This window comes from Lepidothrix coronata, unplaced genomic scaffold (genome assembly GCF_001604755.1).
Source record: "Lepidothrix coronata isolate B3197 unplaced genomic scaffold, Lepidothrix_coronata-1.0 Scaffold164, whole genome shotgun sequence".
NCBI classification, from domain to species: Eukaryota; Metazoa; Chordata; class Aves; order Passeriformes; family Pipridae; genus Lepidothrix; species Lepidothrix coronata.
This window is the reverse complement of record NW_016690344.1, coordinates 2,006,131-2,024,736: the sequence shown is the minus strand read 5'-3', so window position 1 is coordinate 2,024,736 and position 18,606 is coordinate 2,006,131. Positions and strand designations below refer to the sequence as shown.

The 18,606-nt window shown below is 54.1% G+C and overlaps 1 protein-coding gene across 5 annotated transcripts; it reads right to left on the bottom strand.

Annotated features, from left to right (window-relative positions):
* Positions 1–4,869: 4,869 nt before the first annotated feature.
* On the bottom strand, positions 4,870–18,562 carry VRTN (vertebrae development associated). 5 transcript variants are annotated; one of them, XM_017829476.1, is made up of 3 exons: positions 18,470–18,513; positions 12,571–12,703; positions 4,870–7,187 (listed from the first exon to the last, which is right to left on the bottom strand). In XM_017829476.1, the coding sequence occupies exon 3, from the start codon at positions 7,184–7,186 to the stop codon at positions 5,159–5,161; it is 2,028 nt and encodes a 675-aa protein (XP_017684965.1). In that variant the 5' UTR covers position 7,187; positions 12,571–12,703; positions 18,470–18,513; the 3' UTR covers positions 4,870–5,158. The 5 variants fall into 5 exon arrangements, with proteins under 5 accessions (XP_017684965.1, XP_017684966.1, XP_017684968.1 ...); XM_017829477.1 differs by lacking the exon at positions 18,470–18,513 and adding an exon at positions 17,757–17,782; XM_017829479.1 differs by lacking the exon at positions 12,571–12,703 and having other exon boundaries at positions 18,470–18,562.
* Between the last annotated feature and the right edge of the window lie 44 nt (positions 18,563–18,606).

The window sequence follows — 18,606 nt, the reverse complement described above, 5'->3', positions numbered from 1 at the left end:
ATGGGGAAGTGAGATCTCTGGTGGCTGATGAGGGAGGATTTGGGGTTCTCTGAGAAGGAGGTGGAGGAGGGTCAATTAAACAGTGATATCTTACAAGAGTGTACACCACAACCTGCTGTCCTTCCCTGTATCCTTTTTAAAAAATAATCATGAGGTGCTGAAGAGTCCCATGACATATCAGAATAACTCCTCTATTCATGAATAATGTGTTCTTCATAATTAGGATATCTTTTTGCAACTGAGTTCCCCATCATCTGGCTGCGGGTGCCTGTCCCTGTGCTGTCCAGCACCCCCAGCACAGATGCGGTCCTGCAACCCTGGCCCCAGCAACCCTGTCCCATTGCCCTCCTGCCCACTGCTCCCTAAATGACCATGTCCTGGCCCAGTCCCCCCACCAGTACTCCCAGCCATTGTCCTAAGGTAGTGACACCAAGAAACAGACACAGAAAGTCACCAGAGAGCTCATTCACTCCCCATCTCCCCAAATCTGTGCCCAAACACCCCTCTCTTGCCTCATACACTGGATTTTGGGTTGCAAGAAGTACCATGACCAGGTGTCCCAGATGCCCTCCCTGCTGTGAGGACAAGACCTTGGGGACCAAGCCAGATCCACTCCCTGGGTTGGTTGAACATGCCCTCCATTCCTCCCCTGCCTTGGAGATGCTCCTGACTCAGCCAGGAGTTCAGAACAGCAGTGTCTGAAGTGCACTGGGATTTGGTTTCTTTTGCCAGCAGTGGAAAACACGCTCTTCCATCTTGGGCTTCTTCTGTCAAGGTGAGCACTTCCCAAGAGGCCTTTCCCTTCAGAAACAGCTAAGGACAGGGTGGAGTCTGTACCAAGGGTGGGGGTGGCCTTTGAATCTTGCCTCCTTCTGGGATACAGCCAAGAAGAAAGCTACCAAGGGAAAAACCACCAGCACCTCAGTGCAGATCTGAGCAACCAACGCATCTGAGCTGCCGCCAGGGGAACAGCTCTGCTCACACTGCTCGCCCCTTGGCAAGTGCTGTGGCATGCCAGAATGGGGCCACTGGCTACAAATGGGGCCTGGGGAGTGCTAACAAGGGATGCTGGGATGGGACCCTACTGGATCTTGCTCCTCTTCCCTCAGGGATGAGGCGATAGAATGGAGGAGAAGGGGAAAGAAGGCGGTGCGGTTTGTGGGGGAGACAAGACCCCTGTGGGCCCTTGTCCCCAGACAAAGAGATTCACTGGTCCTCCCAGCCTCCTCACCTGCTCTCTTTGTGGTCAGCCCCAAGGTGGGTTATGTGGAAACCACAAGGGCTGGACATGAGGTATCCTTCCTGCTGCACTCCCTGCACCTTCACTGCCTGGGAGGACAAAGCCCCTTGCAGTGGCAAAGCTACCACCTGCTCTCTGAGCAGCACATGTCAGTGGGATGGGATTGTAACCATGCTGATGGGACAGAAATGCCTCAGTTCTCCCCCCATCTGTCCTCTGGAGGCTGGTGAGAAGAGACACTGGGAAATAAAAGCAGAGTAAGTCCTTTGGCTCACTGAATGGCACAGTCAGTGTTTTCCCTTCACAGTAACCCAGTAAGGAAATAGCTATTTATCTGAGACAGGGCGTCTTCTATTTCTACCCCCCAAAAATTAAAAATCATTTAGCAGTGCATCTCTTCAGTTAGCTTATCCTTTCCTCTTTGCTTCCTCAAAACAGCCTGCAGTGGAGAGAGCATGGGGAGGCACAGCCTGTGGCAATGCCATCTCTCCTGGGGCTGGCAGGAGAGGATTTTTGCAGAGAGAAGCCAATTAAGAGCCATTACTCAGGCATCAGCTGCTGGGAAATCAGGAGGCTCATTACCTCTCCTCTCCCTGCAGGTGTAGGCACCAGCTCACTCTTCCACAGCCTCCAGTAGCCACAGGTGCAGGAACACACTGCTGGGGTTGAGCTGTCCCCACGGGGCAAGAGGACAAGTGGTGTCAAGAGGGAACAGAGCACTAGGTGGGCACACCTTGCTGAGAATAAGGCAGATGCTGTCCCCATGGCCAGTGGGGAGCCATGGGGCTTGCTGTGATGCCACTGGAGGGGTGACACACTGGAGGGTGTTGGTGTCACCCTCCATTGCTCATCTGTCCCTTTTGGTGCCAAAGTCTATCCTAGCACAGCCCCCTCCCAAGTCCTTGACCAAGCGGTGTCCAGGCATAGGGACATTTGGGGAATACATCTACAAGTGTGCTGCTCCCAGCAAAGCACAGGAGCTATCTTGTGAACTGTAACCCTTTTGCCACCCTGAGATGCTTTTAAGACCAACAAACCAACTGCCTGTGCAAAATCTGGAGGCAAAGTCATACTTGAGCTAACACATACCAGCTCAGTGCTTGGGCATAATCAACTATTCCGCTGCACTGCACTGGCCACCTTCTGCACCTGCAAACCCCCTCCCACGGACACAAATTGGGTGCATTAGTGGCAGAGCAGAGCCCTAAATTGCAGGTAGGTGGCAGGCTGCTGCCCAAGTGCTTTGCAGCCCCCCAGCCTTTGCTTTTCAGTCACCTTTTAATTTTCATCTTTTCTGGGGTCAGTGCTGTAAGCACCTCTGTGTGAGGAAGTTTAGGTGGCACCTGAGCTAAACTTCACTGCACACATGCAAAGAGAGAGATTTACCATCCAGTATCTGGATGTGGAGCAGCTGAGGCTGCCTCAAATTCATCTCCCACCACCAGCTCAACATGGGAGCAGCATGACATGTACAAATCAAGTGCAACAATTTCCCCCCCCATTTAAGCTCTGCTCAGCCACAAACCACATCAATAAATAATGAACACCCACTGTTTAGGTGATGCCATGATGGCAGTGACCCACCATGGCCTGCTGCCATCAAGGCATAAGGAGGGAGAAACATAAAGGCACTAAAATCCCTCAGAGGGATGAGTATTATTTTCCTGCCATGCCCCTCCCTCCTCCTCCCCCGCCCCCCCCCAGGCATCCAGCTAAGGGCAGAAAATCCATCACACCTAAATCTCTTCACTAGGACTTCCAAAAAACATCTTGCAAGAGGTGGGAGCCCAAGACCAGCACCCAGAAGAGATTCATCCTGCAACTGCCCAGGTGTGATGCTTGCAGCACTCCTAGTTAAGGGAAAGTTTGGTGATGGGAAGCAGCAGAAGCCTTTCCTGCACCCTGCAGAGCACTGGGTCCCACAACACAGGCTTCCCCCAGGCTCTACTGATGCCCAGCTGTCTCCAGCAGCAGCTGACCACCACCCACTGTGCTATGGCATGCTAATGGATGCTCCAGCCCTGCTGCCAGACAGTCTGCCCCAGCTTCAGTGCCACCCACATGAACCTCTGTCAGCACCCACAGGCAGAAAACTCACTCTCCCTGCTGCTTCCTTTGGTTCAGACAAGGAAGGGAACACTCTTGGGGGTCTTGTGTCCACCTTCAAAGGTGCTGGTGCAGCCACCTCTGCCACTGAAAGCAGCTGTCTCCAGCCTCCAGCAGTTTGGAGACGCAGGTAATCTTTCTGGAGTAATTACCAGATCACTCCCTTAGAGGAGTTCATAGATGAGTCCTCCCTGGCAGCTAATTACTCCAATTACTTCCTGACACACAGAGCCCAGGGCTCTCTGCAGTAGTACATAGCAGTGCTTGGCAGCTCCCTGCTTCCCTTGCTCCCCACGTGCTTCCCTTCCCACAGCACCCCTGCCCCAGAACCCCTCCTGTGGGACCACACAGGGTATTGCTGGAATGTATGGATGGTGGTGAAATCCCACCATCACTAAGGACAAGGAACTAAATGGTTTAAGAGATGCCCCAGATGGTGGCTCAATGCTGCTCCTCCTGCACTGCCCCACCTCACAGCTCAAACCCAAGAACACCACAGGACAACCCTGAGCACCCCTTTCTCCTTCAGGCTACTACAGAGGAAAACTCAGCCACACTTCCTAGCATAGGGCCCCTCTGCCTAGGAGGCTCACAGGGAGCAAACCCAGACTATGTCAGGAGCATGACTGGGCTGCAGCAGTCAGTGAAAGGTTCCAGACATCTTGAGGAAGGAAAAACAAGTTATTTGTGAGCAAGACTGGGGGGAGGAGGACAGATGGGGAACAGACACACCACAACATGTGTTATAGCATCTCAACTCTAACAAGGTCACCAGAGCTCCTAATGCCTCTGCAAAGACCCTGAGGATAAAAAAAAAAAAAAAGACTCAGGTCTGCCAACTCAGCCTCAGGGGCTGACCTTGTAAATAAAGGCCTCAGGAAGCTCTCTCCTCACATCTGTAGGTTGCTCTGACTCCTGGCAGCTTCCAAGGAAACAAGAGCAGGTACTGCAATTGTTACTACAAACCTCAATGGCAGCAGCCAGCCCCAGACCTCCTACAGTTTAGTCCCACACAGCCGTGCTGGCAGACACCATAGGAAAACACACACACTAAGGGGATGAGGCTTTCTGGAGTCAGGCAGAGACTTTGCACCCCAAGATGCTCACAGGGCAGAGGTGCAAACAGCTGGTTTCAGCCTCCCAGTACAGCACCACTTCAGGGCAGGACCACTAGCATCTCAGACATTGCCACTGCATCCCTGCAGTAACACAGGCCTGTGCCCACTCATTCATCTCCAGCCTTGCATCTGACCTGGGAGGCAAGCCTTGGCCCCTTACCAGGGAGACCACAGCTCCAACCAGGTCTTCAGAGCGCCATCAAGCAGCAGATTGTCCCCAGGGCCCAAGAAGCAGAAGAGGACCTTCTCAGAAGCAGGGACTGAGGTGTGCACAGTCTCTCCCTGCCCACAAGACAGTTTTAGAAAGCAGACAGGGAAGGGAAAGCCTTGCCTAGAAATCACACAGCATGAGTTAGAAACCACACAGGACTAAGAGTAGAAGGAGTCTTTATTGCTACTGCCTCCCTTGCTCATCCTCTGAGCGCAAAAAAGAGGGAGAACAACTTCCTGCCCCCTCTCCCTTTGGGGCAGCTCAGCGCCTTCTCCTTCCATTCTTCCAGTCTCTGGGAATAGGCGCTGTGAGAATGCTCGCAAACCTGACTGAACCACACAGAAAATAAAGCCAGAGACTAGGAACAAAATAACACAAAACCAGAACAAAAGTTAGAGTGAGGCCCCAGCCCAGACACCCCACCAGAAAGCCAAAGGGCACATCAGCAGAGGAGCTGTGGCCAAGCCAGCTGGCAACTGGCACTCAGGCATCCACCAGCGTCAGCCCATCATGCAGGGCACGCTTCCACATGTAATAGGTGGAACGGGCTGTGAGTGGGAAGCGGGCACTGAACTCCTTGTAGGTTGGGAAGTTCTTTGACTCAAAGCGCTGCTGCAGGAACAGCTTGGCCTGTGCCTTGAACTGGGCAGTGGCAATCACATCCATCACAAACATGCGGCTGTTGGCTCTGTCTGACATGGCATAGCCTGAAATGGTAGTGTCGCACGGGATGGCAGGCACTGGCTTATCTATGTGCTTGGTGGCTCCCTCCACTCGGCACTGGGGCTTGAGGCCTGGCTCCACTCTCGGAGGCACCAGGGAAGCCACACGGTTCAATGGCTGGCTGGAGCTAGTCCAGGGCAGGCGATGCTGCCCAATAGCCTTGCCACTGCCCTTCCAAAACCAGTAGGCTGTGGAGGAGAGAGATGGGTAGCGCAAACGGTACTTGCAGAATGGCAGCTGCCATTGCTGGACCTGCCTCCTGGCCACATCTCGCAACTGCATTCTCCAGCACAGAGAAGGCTTGAGCTGCAGGAGACTCCTGGGCGCTGGCCGGTCTCCATTTCGTCTCTTCCTAACAGGCACGCTGTTTGGCTTCAACTGCAGGAATGGCTTTCCTATAGGTAGAGTTTTCTGGTTATCCAATGGTGACTGGGGGTGTTTGAAGTTGGGGTTCTCCTTGATTGCTTTTCTTCGCCAGTTGTAGTAAGTGGACCTGGAGATGCCAGGGAAGCTGCGTTTGAAGCACCTGTAAGGCACCAGAGTGTTCATAGAAATGCATTTCTCTAAGTAGGATTTGGCTCCCTGCATGAAGATTCCTGCTTGGATGGGGTCTAGGGAAGGACTCTGGGATCTTAAGCTTGCCTGTGAATTAGCTGGCTCATTCACATCAGCCTTTTTTGGGACATCCCTGTGAAGCTCCTGCAACCTGTGAGCCTCAGACAGAGCAGAAGCATCACCATTGACCATGCTCTGCATCTCATGCTTCCAGGCATAGTATGTGGATCGGGAGATTTCTGGAAACATTTGTCGGAAGTGCTGGAGGGGGATTATATTGCCCTCCTGAAAGCAGGACTGAAGGAAGTGTTTAGCTGCAAACCTGGCAGCCGCTTTCTGCCGGTGTTCACGAGACTGGCGCTTCCAGCGGTAGAAGGTGCTCTTGGTAATGCTGTACCGGTCACGCAGGTTAGAATAGGTCAGCTGGGGGTCACTGTTCAGCAGCTCAAGGGTCTTCATGGGCTGGACAGGAGGCTCTGGTGAAGGTGCTGTGGGTTCTAGTTCCTCCAGGCCAACCACAGCCACAAAGTACTGTGCTTTGAAGACCTGCCGAGAGAGCTGCTGCCCCGACCACATGATGTGGAGTGTGGAGGTTTGCGGGCCACACTTTCTGGGCCGGATGAGCCGGTTGAAATAGGGACGGATCTTCAAGTTGCTCATGGGATAGATAGAGTAGATGTTGCACTGCAGTACTGAGGCAAGGGCATAGACATGCCACATGTTGGCAAAGGTGCCAGGGAAACAGGTAGCTTTGATATCAGCATCAAAGATGGCCTCCAGGATAGCCATGGGAAGGCTGGTCATCTCCGGGGTCTCTTCAGTGCAGAGGGAGTAGCGGGCAGCCTGCAGCATCACTTTGGAATCAATCATGCCATTCAAGTAGTATTGCTTGTGCAGCAGCATCTCCACGACGGTACGCACTTGCAGCTCCAGGCTGAGGCTGGGGTTGCCCCAGAGCAGCACACTGGCAGCCTCAAAGAGGCGGTTTCCCTCACCTTTGCAAATGAGAGGCAGCATGTTACTTGGGGCATCCTCAGGATAGAGGCTCCTGGCTACCCGGTCAACCTCTAGCTCATCTTGGAACTGATTCCCACAATAGCCAGGCAGGGAGAAGGATGACAGGGTCCGTTCCGCCTCCAGTGCAGCACTGGTGAGACCCTCCAGGCCAAAGCATTCAGTGGCTTCTTGTAGCTCCTGCAGCACAGACTGCACCAGCTGGTGCCGCTGGATCATCCTGAAGGATGGCAAAAAGAAAGAATTCACTAGAGATGAAAACAGTGTACAGTACAGACTGCCAGGGGCCTGGCCTCCAGGTCCAGCTCCTGCCCAAAGAACAGGATGGGGGAAAAGGTAGAGGAAAGGCCACTGCTCACCCCTCCACCCACACTCCCAAGGACAAAAGGAGGAAGCCTGAGTCCTCACAGGCAGACCTGGGACCGGGACATGAGTTCAGCTTGCTCTCCAGTGACCTCTGTGGGCAGCACACATCCTCCACATGTCTCAAGTGAAACTAAGGAGTGACTGCATCCTTTGGGGTGGGAAGCCACATCACCTCCCACCCCTGCGCGCCTGGCTTTGTGCCTGGCATCACTCCTAAACCCACCTCCCCCACCAGTACCTCCATCCTTTCCATTTTACCATTCCCCTACCAGCACCGTGAGAGAAGGGTTTCTCTCAAAGGGAAAACATTTGTCACCTCTGCAGGAAGGGACCTGTGACAGAACCACACTGCATGCCGATATGGAGGATCCTGGCTCAAACTGTTCAAGCTCAACAGAAGAAGCAGCAAGGAGCTTGTCCCCTCCCTCAGAGGGGAGCACTGCAGCTGCAACCATTGCATGCACTGAAAACTGCCGTAACAGAACCTGGGATGGGAGGAATAGACAGAGCCAGCCGAAGCCACAGTTACTGCTGCCTGAGCTGACACTAGATGTCACTTGGTGCTCAGCAGACACACACTACCAGCCAAACAGAAGTCACAAAAGGAGGGCTTCTCCTAATGAGCTACAGGGCAGGAGGCAACCCGAAAGTGCAGACAGAGTGTGAGCACTAAGTGGGTAGTTCAGAGGCTGTATGGAGCCCTCCTCCCTGTCTGAGCTGGTCCCAGTCCTGTCCTCCGTCCCTCTGCATGCCAGTTCCCACTCATGCAATACAAAGGATCAAATCTGCCTTCTCCTTTTTGTCCAGCTTTTAGACACCTCTATGGCTCTGCCCCCACCACTCCCAAGGGCTTTCATGATGGCTGCGCACTCTTTAGCCTATGGTCCAGCTTCATCAGTGCAGCCCTCTTCAGCATCCTTTCACCACCAGCCTGCCCAGTCTCTCCCACTTGAGCCAGTTTTCTCCAAAGGACCACAACACTCAAATAAGAATCACAATCTCCTCCATTTTCTCCTAAGGTTTATTCCCATACTGCCCCCAACATGTAGGGCATCACTTTGCAGCCTACTTAATTCACATCCCAGCCTGAGCCCACTTTCTCACACTTCACAGATATCATTATGCACTCACAGCTCCGTGGAGAGATGGGCAACAGCAGGGCCAGGCAGGAAAAGCAGGAGCTCAATAAAACAGATATCCTGCCTGACCTCTCCCAATTCTTAGCCCTGCTGCAGATATGGTTATTATTGCTGTAGCATCTACCATACCCCATGACCAAACCACAAACAAAATGAGGTACCAAAGAATCCCATGGACACATACAGGCTCTTCACCACAAGGAGCCTCTCTGCTGCTGCTGCCCCTTGCCTTTAGTCAGACTACAGGTAGTCACCATATCCAGTCACTTCCCCTGCTCCAAACTCCTCCAAGATCTCCTGCATATCAGAGGCCAGAACCGTCTTACAGCTGCTCCCACAGCTGTGGGGCATCAGTTATCAGAGGCAAACACAGGAGAATGCACACAGCTGTGAAGCAGAGAAGATAAACTGTCCTAAAATCCTGGTCTGAGGAAGTATGGGGTTGTCACTTCAGGTCAAGTGTGTATTGTTATTCTCCTGGAAGTTCAGAGAAGTTTACAAATATTTTGACTAAGCCTGTGGTAATATGTGCTTGAGGAGCTGAAGCAAAGGCATCCCTCAGGAGAGCTGTAGGGCTGACAAAGCCCAAGTCCTCCTTCTCTGGGGCCCGTCAAACCCTTTAGGGCCAGCCACCTCTCTCTGCAGCAGCCACTCCTTCCCCTTTCAGCAGCCACAGCCTGCCACTGTCCCACCAGCAGAGCCAGGAAAGGCAAGACAGGCTTTTTTTCCCCTGGAGAGGGTGAGGTGCTGACATAGGCTAGGGAGCATCAGCAACAACCCTGGTCTTTATGTCCTTGGGGCATTTCCCACCCCCTTACAGCTTGGAGGAGACATAGGGAGGGAGAGCTGGGGGCACAGGACTTAAGCCTTTTCTTCAGTGACAACTCCACAGCTTCAATGTCACTGCCAGCTCCTGCTGCCCAGAGCAATCCTAAGGCAAAACCCACAGCTGAAATGGTGGAGCAGGGCTTGGGTAAATCAGAAGCAGAAGTCAGACAGGCTGGGGGGCTTGGTTCATTGCCAGATCAAACCCAGGCAGCTCTCAACACAGGGGACCTGCTACAAAGGGAACACTTCTCCCCGCACACCCCCAGGGAAGCCAGCTGAACACGACGGACAAGTGCTCACTAAACTGCCTCAGCACCAAGAGGTAACCAAGGGAGCTTTTCAAAGCAGATAAAAGAGGTTTTACCTAACCTGGCTGCTTTTGCATTGTAACAGATAAGGAAACACTTGAAGATCACGTTCCCTCACCTAAACTGATGGGCTGGTGGCATCCAGTAGTGCAAGTTCCCCCAGCCAGTCCCAAAAAACGCTCCCACCAGCAGGAATCTTGGAGACTTCAGCTCCTGCCGCCCAGGCTGCCCGGCAGCACTGGCACCTCGCAGGAGCAGGGGTGTCCATGCATCCCAGCCCAGCTGGGTTAGGTGGCTCGCTTCCCAGCCCCAGCTGCGGGCTCAGGGCACCCCATCGGTAAAGGCTCTCATTTGACCGTACAGCAGGAGCACAGAGGCAGTAGTCTCCAGGAGTTATCTAGGCTTGAAATATCACCGGGGGAGTTTCAGTGGGTGAGTAGCATTGGCAGCTCGGGCAGCCTGCTCAGTCTGCCAATACCCACACGGCTACCGAAGCCCATGAACATCGCTCGCCGGGAGAGAGAAAAGCCTGGGACCCACCTTCACCTAGGCCGAAGCGCTGCAGCCAAGCCCAGCTTCGGCCGCCCCTCGGGCAGGGGCACTGACCGCTGGGGTGCGGGCGGTGCCTGACAGCCGCCCCCAGCCCCGGGCACCCGTGAGCGCGCACCCGCGGTCGCTCTCGCCTCTCCCGAAGGCGGCGGAGGCGGCTCCGTGAGGCCGCCCCAGGACAGGGACAGCCCCGCACCCTGAGTGGGAGCACGGGCGGCCGCTCCTCTCGCCGGGAGACAAAAGGGCGCACAGCCCCCGAGCGAGGGAGAGGCCGCCGGTGCCCGGGCAGCTGCCGAGCAGAGACGCAGGGCAGGACAGGACAGGACAGGACAGGACGCCCGCCTGCCGGGAGAAGGTGCCGCCACGGCGGTACAGCTCTCAGGGCCCGGGTTAGGAAGGGACGGCACGGAACCGCAGCCCCGACGGCGCCCGGCACAGCTCCGCACTCACCTGGCTCCGCGGGTCAAGTCACGCCCCACCCGCGCCCTGAGCCGCCCCACACCTTTAAGGGCGGCGGCAGGAAGCGGCGCGGAGTCGCGGCCGCCCCGGTGCCAGCCCCGCAGTGACCCCCGGGAGCGTGCAGCCGCGTGCGGCGCCGGGCCGGGCCGAGCCGGGCCGGGCCGCCCCTCCCCGCCGGCCCCTGCCCTCCCCTCCCCCGCCAGGAAGCGGGCCATCCCCGCCGCCCCGGCCCAGATGAAAGCGGAGCGGGCTGGGGGTCACTTCCAAAGCTAAAGTGATAATGGCCATTGTCCCGCCGCTGCCGCGCTTAAAGGGCCCGCCGCCTCAGGCCGCCCTGCCCTGCTGCGCCCCGGCGAGCCCAGGCACCCTGCGCCGCACAGCATCCTCCTTCCCCACAGCCCATCCGGGATTGCAGCCCCACGGCGGGTGGCAGAGCCCACGGGGGCCGCGGGGTGGGGGCTGGGCGCCTGTGGGGAGCGCCCCTCGTGTCCCACGGGAAGCAGGCAGGTCCCGTGTGGGTGTCACTGCAGCCCCAGGGTTGGCACACTCTATGTGTGTCCGCCCACACTCCTTGCTTGTTCCTGAGGAGGCTGCAGTCCTTCCATTCTGCTAGCTAGGAGATAGCCTTTCCTTTCCCCTCCCCAAGTGATGCCCTTTACCCGGCAAGGCCAGGCTGGTGGGACCCCAGCTGTATTGCTCTTCAAAACTTTCTCATTTGTGAGAGGCACCCAAATGACAACAGCCTTTTCCCTGTCCTCGCTTCTGGGCAGCCTCCTGAACAGCCTTGCATCTGCCTGCCCATGCCTGGGCCCTCCATGGAGCTGCCTTCTTCCCCACTATGTCTGCCCCACTGTCTCCCCAGCCTAATCTCGGGGTCGAGGTCCCCCTCCTTAACTCCTGCTTTCACAATGGGTTCATCCTGTCCCTCGGGCATCACGTGAGGCTGTGCAAACAGCAGGCGCATCAGGCACCTCACTCCAACATCGCTAAACTGCCAACACCAGCTCCACCCCATAGCCTCTTCACTCATCCAGAGCCCTAGAGCTTCCTCCAGGACCTGTCTCATCCCAAGTTACACCACCCCAAAATAGGACCCTAAGGAGCCCATCTGCTCTTAGGTGTGAGGGCAGGGCACGTTTTAACAACAGAGGTCAGAGTTTGGTCAACAGGGAAGACTTGGGCCCTTTGCTGTCTGGTCTTGGTGTGTCTCCTGTGTGTGTAGCTCTGGTTGCAGGCAGCAAGTAGTTTTCTCTCCCCACAACCCCCTCAAACCCAGTGAGGGGCAGAAACTAATTCCTGATGCCAGAGACTTCCCGCGACATCCTTGGGGAACCTCACCTTGGCACTCATTTCTACTGCAGCATTTGGTAATGAGAGGGCATGAGGGATCACCACATATGGGACTCTTGTGCAATTCAGGAAGAAACTAAACACAGATGTTTCAAACAGGGTAAATATGCCCAGCTCCCTCTCCTGCTGCTTTCCCTTCCACGTCAGTCCAGGAGCAAGCATTGCCGCACAAATCAAGGCATACCTTCACTGCTCAGAAGCACATGCCCCAGAGCATTTTTTCCCACTTCTCTTGTCTCACATCTGAGCCCAGGAACGCAGGGGGACGCCAGGCAAGGAGGGTTTGACAGGAGGAATTGGCTCCCTGGAAGCTGTGAACTGGCTGTTTGACAGTCCTCCCAGCCTCAGTTAGGAGTCACCACCCCAGGTGATACTGAACTCCAGCCTTCCATGCTCACAGAGGTCACTCTCAATGGATACAAAGAAGCTACAGAGTAAGGAAGAGAGACCTAAACCATCCCTTGGCGAGCTTTCCCCCCCCTCAAGCAATCTTTGTATCTCTAAAGCCAGCTCTACTCTCGCTATCAACCCATCAAGTCCCAGCTCTTTCTCCTCTACCCCACCCCTGTACCCCGCCCCTCACCCTGCAGGCTGGTGTTCATACCCACAGCTGCTGAGCTTCCTTTCTCATTCTTCATCCTTTTAACTTCTTTGGTTGCAAATGAAAAGTAGTGCTCACAGGACATTGAGACACTGGTAAATGCCAGAGTCAGCAGGGTCAGTGATTAACATAGGAGCTGGAAAACACACAAAGAGACAGCCTGGGCAGTTCTGTTATGCAGATGACTGCACACACACGCTTCCAGCTTATAAACAAGTAGTTAACATTTTTCTGTTCCTTGAAGGAGTTAGGTGGGGGACCACAGTACTTCCTGCTTTGCTGCAGGATGCTTCAGCATGATGGTAGGTAGGCCATGGAGACTGGCTGCCAGAAGCTTTTCTACCTGTTGTGCTTTAATCTGCCTGCTGCAGCCCAGTTTCTCTCAGACAAGACACACAGAAAAGGTGCAGAGATGTTCAGCTGCAGGGGGTCTCAGGCCACCATGTTTCTAGCCTTGCTGGAAGGCAGGTTTTACTGCTCCAAGTTTGGGCCTGGAGTCTTCTTCCAGGTCAAGAGCAACCTCTGTGTTCAGCAGATAAACTTCTTGTTGACTTGAACCTTATGAGGAAGGGTGTCTCAAGGACTTGGTGCTATGTTCTTGTATAATAAGGTAGGGCTTCCTCTGGTTCTGTCACTGAATGTGACAATCTTGACAGTGCCACACATGGGGACAACATTTAAACACTCAGTTATGTACCCCATCAGGAAGGTTCCCCAGTTCTGCCTCCACTGCCACCTAGGGGACCTCCAGGAGTGGAGGGAGTCAGAGCACCCTACCCACTGCAGGGCTGTCCATAGCTGGACCAGAGGAGACTATTCAGATAGGATGGGATATGACTGAAACACCTGGGGCAGTCAAATGCCATTTGGGGCAGGTCAGACTGTGAGCCAGTTGCCAAAACCACCTCTGGAATTGGAATAGGTTGACTCAAACTAATCTATGATCCACTTATGATCTATACATGGGCTAAACTGACATGTCCATCCTCTTAAAGCCCTTGCTGGTGACTTTGCTTCTATTTTTCCCATCTTTCTCCCTCCAGAGCACTGCAGAATCTGAATCTGAGTGCTGTCATCCTTCTGAGAAGTCAGGGGAGCTGGGACTGCTGAGGGGCTGACAGAAATGAGAGCATGAGGGTCCTAAGTGTGCTGTCTTGGCTGGGTTTCTCTCCTGTGCCTGGCATTGCTTTACAAGGAAAGCAATGAGCAGAGCTTGCAGTCTGAATTGGCAACAGAAATAGGGTTGCTACAGCTGCAATATACCCACCAGTCTTAGGGGAAAGGAATGTCAAGTGGTTCTGGTGTGATTGTACCCAACAGGGAACTGGAAAACATGGAGTGCGCACCAATTTTTTGTAGTAACTTGTTCAAGGTGAATGAACAGAAGTCCTGTTTTGGGGTTCATATCATCTGGTACTTCTCATTCCCAGACCTGAAACCGCCTCTGAACCCACTACCTCAAGCCTGTGCTGGAGCCCTTAAAGTGATGATCAGAGAGACTGACTGTTGGGCTCTGTGTAGAGGTCCTGTTAGGCATCCTTCTGTCTGTGCATGCCCTGGGCAGTGCTGGACACCAGCAGACAGTGGATTTTATTCAGTTCTGCTCACATCACACTGAGAGGGAAGGTGACAAACTGCAAGGAGTTTTCAGCCAAAAGCAATATTGCTGGAGTGACTGAATTATAATAGGAGACGATGTGAGGAGAAATTCTATTTGGTGATGCTGAAGTAAGAACTGGCAGGCAGTGACATGGAGTGCATCAACCTCAGTGAGCGAGAACAGTTTACAGGAGTGACTTCAGCCACGTGACTGAGGACAGAGGGGTGGCACAGAGGGCAGAAGTATGTGGCCTGAACTTTAGGACAGTTTGGTGGCAAGGCCCAGCCAGGAGTTTCATCTCCCAAGGGAAGTGGGGAACTGACCTACGCATTAGATCCCACCTTGGACAAGAGACTGAGGCCCCTAAGTCTCTCCCATACCCTGTTGCCCTCCTCCTTTGAAGTGACTAAGAGCTCAGGGTCATTCCCCTTCCTCCAGCACCCCTCAGTGCTGCCTCCTTCCCATCCTTTAAAGAACACCCAGAGCCCTCAATGCTGTTCTCTCTGACCTAAGATCCCTTCTTGTGGGACCAGGGAACCTAAGTGCTGTCTCCTGAGAGTCACCCAGAGTACCATGTCCCTCTCCTAATGGTGACTGCCTCCCAGCTCATCTTCTGGGTGCTGTTCAGCACTGACCAGTCTAATGCATCATGAGTGCACAGGAGAGCTAGGTCTGCCTGTCCCTTGCCCTGGGATACCAGAGCCCTGACAGTAGGTCCCATCTCTAATTCACCTGTGCTCAGCTCGGGACTGTTTTGCCTTCTGGTTTCTGTCCAGTTGGCCTCCCTCTTCCTTCTCACTCTGTGAGATTGGAGGGAAAGTTTAAAATTGGTCTTGGCACTGTGCACTTGTTTCCCGATGCCCCATGAGGCTCCCTGGCACATAGGAGGAAATTAAACATGAAGCGCTAAGTGCGGTACCAAAGCACCAAGCAAGGACCAGGAGTCTTGGCCATATCCTGGGGTCCTGGCCATGGGTGGCAGGGATGGGGGAGAGCTGGGAACTGCAGGAGATTCAAAGTCAAGATCAAAGCATTTCCCTCTGAAGCCCTAACACTCTCCTTCCCTCCCACTTGCACATAAAAGCACTCTGCCCTCAGCGGGCTCTCCACTGGGGAGGGTGGGTGGAGGAGGGGTCTGCTTTCCCCCTCGTTTTTCCTGTGTTGCTAATAATTCTTCTCATAGGTGAAATGATGAAAATCCTTCACCTCTCGTCCCCCATGCCTTCTTCTTACCCAGATCCAAAGGGCCTCAAGCCGTTTCAATGGCTATGAGTTCATGGCAGACCTAGCCTGCTTTGGGGTGTTACCAGCCGATGCCAGCATGGGGGAGATGCAACAAGAAAAGCCTTTGAAGTGTACAGTAGAAAGACACTGTTAGAGGCAAAGCACAAGGAAGGAGGATTGAAAAGAAAGCAGAGCAGTTTGGCCCACAGGAGGGGGAAAGGCTAATTAAGGCACAGTGTGGAGAAGGAAAAGGCAGAATCATTAAGATATCCCAGCAGGAGCCCATGGTATGGCTCCATGGAGGTTTAAGCCATGCTGAGCCTGGCCTCTGCTAGTTGCCTCCCTCCGTTCCCCATTCCCACCCTTCGCTTTGGGGTGGCACAGGAGTGTGAGGGACTCTCTCAACTAATTCAGGTTGCTGGTCCAGCTGAAAATTAGTTGGTTTCTTTCATACCATGCAGACAGAGCTGAAACCGAGGATGGCAGCCTTCATTACCTCTCCCTTACTAATGATCTGACAGAGGGCTAAAGCTTGGAGGTGATCCCAAACTGAAGAAGCTGCAAACTCCAGTGAGGATGGGCACATATGAAGAGACTAGAAACTGGAAACATGGGCAGGAAATGGTGGATTCGGTTTTGGAAAGCCCAGGAAGGGGATAATCTTCTGGCAGTGCTTCATTATGCAACATCACACAAAGCCAGCAGCATTAAGACCTGTGAAAGAGGGAAAGCAAGCTGCAGAGTCAAGGGTGCAGTTTTGTGTTTCTGTGATCAGACAGATGCTGCTTCCTTCAGAGAACACCCAGAGCCACTTGCCCCTCAAAGCCAGTGAAAAATGGCTTTGTCGGGCTTCTCCCTACATCCCAGCTACAGGCCAACAGGCAGAGAGGGACCACAGGGAAATGGAAACACAGAGGGTACCGCTGTGAGTCTGGGGGTGCAGGAGGACCTGGCTTTTCTCACTGGTCTAGGACAGGGAAAAAATGCATCTAACAGCAGGCGGGGGAGGATGGGGGATGGGATGTTTCACACCTAGCAAGCAGGAGCAGATGGGGCTGGATTTAAACACCACAAGGAATTCACTCACACTGCCTCAAGGAGTCCAGGACCTAGCAAGCCATGCCCAGCTCTCTCTTCCCTGGATTCATGGCACTTTAGTGACAGGTTAGCAATGCAGAGGGGTTTCTCTAGGGTCTGTAGCTAGTCAGGGAGCTGAGATATGGCCCTTCAGTGCAAACATAAACCCCTGCTCAAGTTGTGATTCCCCAGTCCTTTCCCAAGCCCTGCCCCCAGGCACACACACTGGAATGGCCATGGTGTTTGCTGGGGGAGAAACGTGAGAAGTAGAGCTAGAGTGCTGTAAAAGATGTAAATGTTTCTGTGCTGAGAGCACAGAGTGTCTAGGGCATAGCCTCCAAGGGGGGATGGAGAGTCACCGAGAAGGCACTTATCTTTTGTTCTTGATCTTGGCTGACTTAGGAGGGTTCCCAGGAAAAATCCTGAAGCTGATACACTAAAGGGAGCTCACTTGTGCTTTATCAGGTGGTGGTCATGGGGTGACAGGGACAGAACAAAGGGCAGGGAGGAGGAACAGGTAGGAGGAAGGGCTTGGGATAGGCAGTTCTGGCCATCTCAGATCCTCTGGCTCCCTTGGTGCTGAGAAGTCATTTCGTCAGTTGGGAAGGGAAGGGGAGGAATATCCCCTTGTCATAAAGTGGACAAGAGAGCAAAGGAGTCAGTTCAGTTCCGATAAGTACTGAAAAGATGACACACACAATTGCCACAGCTGCAGTACTGCACCGTGAGAGGATGTGACTGCCTGGGAGCAACAGTTGCCCAGGTCTGATGCAACAGCTGAGAAAAAAACCCAATTCTTTTAACATAAAAATTAGTCATCGCTGAGGTCAGGTTTTTGGTGGGCTGATCTCTGCCCTCTGAAGCTTAAGCTTTAGGTATGACTGATAGCATTGTGAATGCAGTAAAAGAGCTGAGAGAAGGAGATGAGGACAAGGAGAAAGGGACACTGCTTAGGGACAGGGCCATTTACTGAGGAAACAGATTGATGTGTCTTCTTGCATCCCTGAGTACATATGCTCTGATTTTGTGTATTGAAGTATCTGGACCACTGAGCAGGTAGAAGCAGAGCAAAGATGAAGGAGGGTGAGGGAAGAGAAAGAGGGCTGGGAGGTAGGGAACTGGGAGAAGAACAAAGCTACTTGGTGTACAGGAAGGGGTATGTGCAGAATCCCAAAAGCTCTGCAGAAGAAATGGCATCAACAGGGTGGTAGGTGTGAGACACACAAGGAAGGGATGCAAACTCATAGGATCCCTCATCCCTTATCATCAGACTTGTCCAGAAACTTACTTGCTTTGAAACATTTCACAACCCAGAATTCCAGGTTATGAAACCAGAAGTCAGCCCAAATCTGGAAAAAAATAATTGTTGGTTTCTGTATGAAACTTGGGATCACTGAGAAGCCAGAGAGAGTCCATTCACTGGCACAGCCCATTGTTGCTTTCTTGAAGTCCCTCCCTACCCTCTGCCTGGGGTTTCGTGCTGCCCCACTCCAGTTCATGCAGGAGAGTGGGGAGCACACACCGCCATTCACCATCACGGCGGGAATCGCTGCCTTATCCCAAGGTCCCCACTTGAGAAATCCCCTGCAGTGGCCACCACGAGCTGTGTGTCCTTTCGAAGCAACCTGAAACTTCACTGCTGACCCCAAAATAAGCCAAACATGCAGAACCAGTACCAGTCCTCCTTTCTTGTGTCCCCTGTGACAGGTGGACAGTACCCGCTGCCCAGGGGAACCGTCCCTCAGCCTCTGGGATCCCCAGAGGGAGCAGGTCGCGCCCGCCCAGCTCCTTCCTCAGGGGAAGAGGAGTTAGTGCCTGGTTTCTGCAGCCCTGCTGCCTGTGGCTCGGCCCTGGAGCGTGCCCGGCAGCCACGGGCCGGCTGTGTGAGGGGGCGGGTGGGGTGGAGGTGCGGGACGGGAGCGCACCCACGGCCCCGGGATCCCCCGCCAGGTCCCTTTTCCTGGGGACGCCTCAGGTCTCGCCCTCCCCGCATAAACTCACACGCCGCCGCCAGGGGGTGCTGTGCCCGTGGTGAGGGCGGTGCCCCACCAGGGGGCGCTCCCGCCGGGTCTCGCGCGGGAGGGGCAGTGCTGGCGGGCGGGATCTCTATGGTGACGCCGCACGCGGAAGCGCGCGGC